This window comes from Dinoponera quadriceps, unplaced genomic scaffold (assembly GCF_001313825.1).
Source record: "Dinoponera quadriceps isolate SergipeBrazil2010 unplaced genomic scaffold, ASM131382v1 scaffold628, whole genome shotgun sequence".
Classification (NCBI taxonomy): domain Eukaryota; kingdom Metazoa; phylum Arthropoda; class Insecta; order Hymenoptera; family Formicidae; genus Dinoponera; species Dinoponera quadriceps.
This window is the reverse complement of record NW_014554836.1, coordinates 242,806-249,977: the sequence shown is the minus strand read 5'-3', so window position 1 is coordinate 249,977 and position 7,172 is coordinate 242,806. Positions and strand designations below refer to the sequence as shown.

At 44.7% G+C, this 7,172-nt stretch overlaps 1 protein-coding gene across 1 annotated transcript; it reads left to right on the top strand.

Moving 5' to 3' along the window:
- The first annotated feature begins 98 nt into the window (after nt 1-98).
- LOC106742275 (zinc finger protein Elbow) lies at nt 99-6,353 on the top strand. Its single transcript, XM_014615050.1, has 2 exons — nt 99-667; nt 3,152-6,353. The coding sequence occupies exons 1-2, from the start codon at nt 605-607 to the stop codon at nt 4,550-4,552; spliced, it is 1,464 nt and encodes a 487-aa protein (XP_014470536.1). The 5' UTR covers nt 99-604; the 3' UTR covers nt 4,553-6,353.
- The last annotated feature ends 819 nt before the right edge of the window (nt 6,354-7,172 follow it).

The window sequence follows — 7,172 nt, the reverse complement described above, 5'->3', positions numbered from 1 at the left end:
TGCCGTAGCGTTCGCCTCTTTCGCCCGCATTGGTTACTCGCTGCCGCTCGTAGTGTTTCGTGTCGTTCCGTGCGTTGTAGTCGCGATACACCGTCTGGTGTCGAGGAGGAGGCACCTACGATGTTGTCGCTGAGACGCAAAGGAGGAGTGAGGCTCCCCGGGGGAGCGAGTCTGCGGTGTGTGGTGGGAGAAGTCAGCTGAACGGTGGATCCGCAGGGGTGAGCGGCGAGAAGGGCGACCGCGCTCCACGTCGACCGCGCGAAGCGGCTCCAGTCGTGAGTCAAGCCTCGTCACGTCGATTTCTCCTCTACGAACGTTCTTTTCCTCTCACCTGTTCGAACGTATTGTCGCGGTGTGCCGCGTTTGGCGTATTGTGTGCGCGAGAAAGTGTCGTTCGTTGTCGAAAACCAGCCTCATGCATGGCTACGTTCAGGAGTGATACTATTGTTTCGTTATTGCAACGGATATAGAAGGGAGGAGAGAAAAGTGAGAATCCCAAGTTTTGATTCACCGATGAGTCGAGGAGTGTGCTAAAAAAAAAGTGGTGCTTTCGTTCAGTACAACCGACGGTGTGTGAGCGAGGATCGACTGCGAAGGTTTTAAGATGCTGACGTCCAATGCGAATCAGTATCTCCGTCCTGAATATCTCACACCGTTACCTACTACGGTTAGTTTCGCATTGTCCTCTTATCGTCTTTTCCTACGTCGTAAATTACAGACCCTATCATTCGTGTCCTCTACTTGCTGCTTTACATCGCAATTTATCGATCTGCAGAAACGTGTATTTTTCAACGTACGTGTCCAAATGAACCGTGTCCCGTCTCAGCAGCTGTCGTTTGCATTGGCAACGAATTTTTCTCGCATATTTTATCAGTGGTTTAAAAAAAAATTCGACAAAGATGGACCCGTTTTAAATGATCCACCAATTGGTCGTGGTTTTTCACCAGTTGTAGAGGTGACAAAATTGCAGCGCACATTGCAAGTATTAGATTAACAAAAAAAACCGTCCAAGTGCCATCAAAATAAGCGAGAGATTAAATATTGACTAAAACATGTTACCTGTTGTATTTTTGCGATATGGACAAAAGAAACTTCCACTCATTTATAAAGGAATACCTGCCGAGAGGAGAGATCTCTATCGGGTTGGTCCTCTCCCTCTAGATGAAGTGAATTGAAATGTTCACGAAACGTTAGAAATAGAGAAGAACCACAAAGAAGAAACGTAAAAAAAAAAATAGCATTAAAAACTCGTATGCAAAGTTCGTTCCCCATTTCTGAGAACAAAACGTAAGTTGTTTTGGAGGAAGCGTGTCAAGAGACTTTTCCGAAATTGTAATATAAAACAAATCCACAGTGCACTGCAATACCGTCCCTACTCCGCCAGATTTAGCTCCAGCCGGCTATTTTCTCTTGTACAAAATGAGATTGCAATTGTAAGGAGAAAGGTTAAAGACGTCGACGCCATTCAGAAAAGTGATGTAGTTGAAGAAGGTTTCAGGAAAAGGGTTCGAGCTTTCCAATTTCTTTACTGACGCTATAAAAATTGCATAGGAAGCCAAAAGGCGACCATGTTGAATGTTAAATAAAAGCTTATATATCTTTTTGTGAATTAAAAAAAAATCAGTCCGAGAATTTTATAGTCGCACTGCGTAAGTCTCACTTGAAAATATCTTTCCCAACGGCCCATTAACGTCGTCCGTCGTCGTTTCGTTAATCCCGACGGAAACACGCGCGCGCCACGTTTTATGCTCCGGACTCCTGTAAACTATTTTGGGGACAGAGAGTGTTGGCAAAGTCTCGGTGTGTGTCGGCTTGCTGATTTACGTGCGTCGTAAATCAAAGCGCGATTTGGTAATACAATGCTGATTGTTGAACGCGGGCGACGAGATGGATGAAAAAGCACGCGGAATAGAGTGTTCGATTGACTTTACGGGAATCTGGGTAGAGAGACGAAGAGCGCCAATGATTTTTCGACAAATACTCGGCGCGAAATGTTTTCTCCTATTTTTTTTCGCAATCAAGCCTACCTGGGCGGTAACCGTTAAAGGAAACACCTTTTCTCTCTCTCTCTCTCTCTCTCCTGCTGTTTCTTAGAAACAGATTTATGGACGAAAAGTATTCGGCGGTGTACGTAAGAAGAATTCAAAGGATTTATGTGGCAAGAGTCGCGTAATGCGCAAGCAAAGGAAAGACGTTCGTCACAAGGGGCATAAATTAGTCTCGACAATTAAAAGCCGGCGGGCGGCATTAGCGGATTAAAATATTACGTTCGAACGTTCCCGTTAACTTTCACGAGCGCAATTAATATATAGCTTCGCGTTGCCGTAATGGCCTGTTGCAATTCACGGCATTAATATCTGTCGGCGTCGCGCCATTAGTACGACCGACCGTGAGCGTGGCGGGTTAGTATTGCATGATCGTTGCATTTTAATTACGACGGAACATCTGTTCGGTGGACGTATCAGTCGACGAGAAATATCGCTCTTCTATACGTTAATTATACCGAGTGCATCATCGTGACCACTTCGAGTCGGGAGATATACGAAGGCGCCGATATTAAATTCCCGCACTTATACACTAATAACGTCTGTATCGCGCAATTTCATATTGATTATATTTTGTGACGCGACTCGGTCGCAATAAAAAAAAAAAAATCTACATAGTTAACAACGTCGCCAATGCGTCGAGTTCTTAACAATTACAACGATCGATTTTTTATTATATATATTATTGTATTATTTATAATTGACAAAGTACTCTCCTTCCAGTTTACGATTATTATACTACAGAAAATGTGCCATTGCAACGGCAACGGTTGGGGAAAATCTGGGAATACATCTCTTATGTGGGGGAAGTTTCTCGGCAATTGGATTGAAAGGGTCAGCTTTCCGGTGAATAGGTTTGTCCGACGCACCCTTTATACGCGTCACTTCTCGCTGGGCGAGCAAGCGACGCGGCGCTACAAATTGCGGTTTGCGCGTCATTAATTAAACTTGTCTCTATACAAACGTTTTACACACCAAATTCCGACTCGTCTCACCTTACACGCTGTAGCCTAATTGTTTCGAACATTTTGTACGTTGAAGCAATAGTAGTACACATCGACGAGTAGTTTTGATATATCGCTCATTGGACACCATTTTGATTTCAGTTAGACGCGAAGAAAAGTCCACTCGCGCTACTCGCTCAAACCTGCAGCCAGATAGGAGCGGATCCCCCGTCCAACAAGTCGCTACTAAGTTCCTTGGACAAATCGTCGAGCAACAGATCATCCAAAGCCGCGGAGCAATCCCGCGAAAAGTCCTCGCCGGTGGTGACAGTGTCGGGCCCGACGGTCGAAACGACGAAAACCAGCTTCAAGCCGTACGAATCCTGCCTGGGACGCGAGAAAGCGTGCAGCCCGGACGAACCGCGATCGGCGTCGAGCCATTCCGGCCGGTCGAGGACTCCCGGTAGCGGCGGCAAACGATGCCCCAGCAACCAGAGCGCCGCGTCGGTGCGGGCGGTGACGCCACAACAGGGCAGGAGAACGCCGAATGGTGAGGTCGCGCGGGAGTCGCCGGCTTTCAGGAGTTCGGCGCCAACGAGCGCGACGGAAACTACTACCTCGAGTCAACCAACCGTCAGTCCCTCGTTACAAGTGAAACCTGCCTACAGTCCCGCGGGCGTGCTAGCGATGACCGATCCATCCATCAAGGATCTCCCCCTGGGCACGTTCAAGCCGGGCGTCAGCCTGCCGACTTCCACCGCAGCCTATCTAGGCTACAGCCCCGGTCCCATAGACGTGATGGCCAGCTCGCTCATGTCTCAGCATCACGCCGTGCTGAAGAACGGCCTGGTCGCGACGAACCCTTACCTCGGCTACGCGAGACTGAAGAGCGGCGGCGGCGCTGGACCGGCGGACAGCTTGATGCCGGTATGCCGCGATCCCTATTGCACCGGCTGCCAGTTGAACTCGCACCTGCTGTCGAACTCCACGAGCACGGCCGCCAATGGCAAATTGCCGTCAGGCGCGGCTTCCTGTCCGGCCGGGTGCGCCCAGTGCGATCACAAGCCCGGCGCTTCGCCTTACGGGCCGCTCGCCTACGCGCACGCGCAATTAGCCGCGTTAGCCGCGGTCTCGCAGTTACCTTACGTGTGCAACTGGATCGCCGGCGACACCGCCTACTGCGGCAAGAGATTCGCCACGTCGGAGGAGCTGCTGCAACATCTCAGGAGTCACACGAGCGTGTCGACGGCCGGTGGCGCGGTGGCCGATCCCGCGAGCGCGGCCGCCGCCGCGCTCTCTCTGCTGTCGCCCTCGGTCGGATTGCCGCCGACTCATCCCCTGTTCGCCCGAACTTACCCCACGCCGCCCTTGAGTCCGCTCGCGACCGCGCGCTACCATCCGTACGGGAAGCCCTCGCCGCTGATGCCGCCGTCTCTGCCGTCGTTGGGCCTGCCGCTGCCGCCATTGCCGCCGCCGCCGACCGCCGCCGGCCTGCCGGCGTACTTCTCCCCGTATTCTCTCTACGGGCCCCGTCTGGGCGCATCCTCCGGTATGCATCAATGAGTTCTCGCCGAAGGCTGAACTGTGATTTCTCTCTACGAAAATACGTAAGCGTTTTGCGCCGGATGAGATCTCGAGCGCGATCTCAGTGCGACCGAATTCTTTCGCTCGGTTGGTCTTCCGCAAATTTTCTGCAAAGTTTTTCATCTTGTATCGCGAAACTTCACACAGGATTTGAAGAAAAAAAACGCATGTTCAACAACATTCTCTACCTTAGGCGCGAAACCAACTCTACTACGTCTCGATGTTAACGCAAATAGGTTCGTTGTACTGTACATGAAACGCTTTAGCAAATACAACGTTAAAGATAACTCTCAATAGATATCGACTCGTCGAGGGCCCTACTCCCCGAGTACCGCTCTGCGATCGGCGATAAAAAAAGTGCTCTCAAACATCCACGTATGAACAGCCTTTGCTGTTCTCATCAAAATAAATCCCTACCTCAGCTATATATCAATAACCTAACCTTACTTAACCTAATTTAACCTAACCTGTAACATCACCAAAATCGTTGAGGAAAGGTCACATTTCTGTATAACTGGCTCGTGTGGATAATGCCTATCACTTACGAATGCCTATGGATTGCATTCGGAAAGACTAGCCTGATGCATCAAACTATTGGCTACCTTCGCCTGCATAGTCTCTTAGATTCGTAGTTTTCTCATATTTGCCACAAGTGCTGCGGTATATCGAGCCAAGCGACTTTCGAATAACGTTGAACTTGTCGATTAAGGTAGTTGTTCCGCTCGGTAACAAATTTCCCTCATAAATATATTATTTATCGAACAAAACTACTTTTGTATTAATTTAATTCCCTCAGGCCCGGTCTTTCGTTCTCTGGTTAACTTGTGATCTGGTACACTTGATCTGATGATAACGTGAAAATTATGTATTCATGGTTAATTGTTCAATAATTCAATGTTAAATTTTAAAACTTACTACTATAAAACCATCAGAGTTTAATGATTAAATTATAAATAGAGAAACACAATTGTTGCGTTATCATCAGTTTTAATCTAAATCACATGTCCATAAAATGAGAAGTCGGCCTAAATAATAAATATTAATTTGGAGTGAAGTTAAGGCAAATATTTACACGATACTATAAATACGAGAATATTTATTTTCCGTTCTTCTTATTAATGCTTTATATTTATGCATTAATTCGTTTAATAGAGGTAAGTGATAAAAAGAAGTGTTAAATATTTAAATATGTGTGTATATATGTAAGTATCCAAAGGATATAATGAGTGGGAAATGAGTTCATAACTTATAGTAGTATTCATTTACGAGACAACTACCTTAATACGAAGACAACGTGAGGCTGAGAATACGTACGCCCCCGTAAAAAAAAATAAAAAAAAATTAAAAAAACTTAATTTATGCGTAATTACAAACTATCGTCAAGCTAGCAACAGGTTCTTTCATGTATACTTTGGAGCATCGAAAACAATTCGCGTTTAGAATAGGAAACGAAGAATTTTCAATGACAAAAGTCCGCAAAAAGCATTGCATGTCGCAGAGATTAAACTTTAGACTACGTGCAATGTAATTACCGTTATATTCCAATAAGCTCGTTATAGCTGACACGATTTTTATTCGGGCCAAAAATTTATGTAACACGTGAGTGTGAATTTTGATGCTTTACTTGGTATCTGTCCATTTCCTGCGTCCGGCGTACAACTCAGTACCGAATGACGTGTGCCACAGCAAACGTGGTCGAAAAACCAATGTTTAACTGTGATTTCTGAGTGAGAAAGTTGATAAGGAGAGAGAGGGAGAGAGAGAGAGAGATAGAGAGAGAGAGAGAGAGAGAGAGAGAAAAGGAAAGAGAAGAGAGGACGTGCTCCCATGAAAGATTTGTGTGCACGCGCGCGTGTGTGCATGATTAGAATTTATTAACGAACAGCAAAATATGGGAATTTTATTTCAGACGAAAGTAATCGAATAAATAGATATTTTATCAGGAAATTATTCAACGATATGAAGGATTTGCTATGTGCTATTATAAAGATTTTAATCACTCTGCGCAATGATAATACATAAAATTACTTTTATGACAGTACTAAAACATATTTTTATGCGTTTACGTTGAAAGAAAAATAAGATATACACTCCGTGTACCGTTATATGGAATGAAATATACGATTATATTTACAATTATATAAACGAAATACATACGATGGAGTGATGGATAAAATCTGTTATATTAAAAGATCTTGATACTATTTCACTGATACATGCTTTCTAACAGGCAAATATGCACAATGCTCCAATGCTTTATCGCCTGCTTACCATTTAATTAAAATACGATTATTTCAGACCTGAATATGTTTTATTTAAAATCTTTAAAAGCACACAAACAAGATGATTTATGTGTTTTTTCAAAAATATTTAAACACCAAATAAAAAGTGCGGTAAAAATATAAAAACATGTTCTTTTTGTATTATTTTCTTCGAAATTCATATCAGAGTTTTCCGACTGAAGCATACTTCGTTTTTGCGACTGTGGAAAATAATTGATATAATGTAATCATTATACATGTACTATTTATAAATTATATCCATATCCTATATTTCCATTGTAATTATTGTACATTTGTTTATAGACATGTAAGATTAA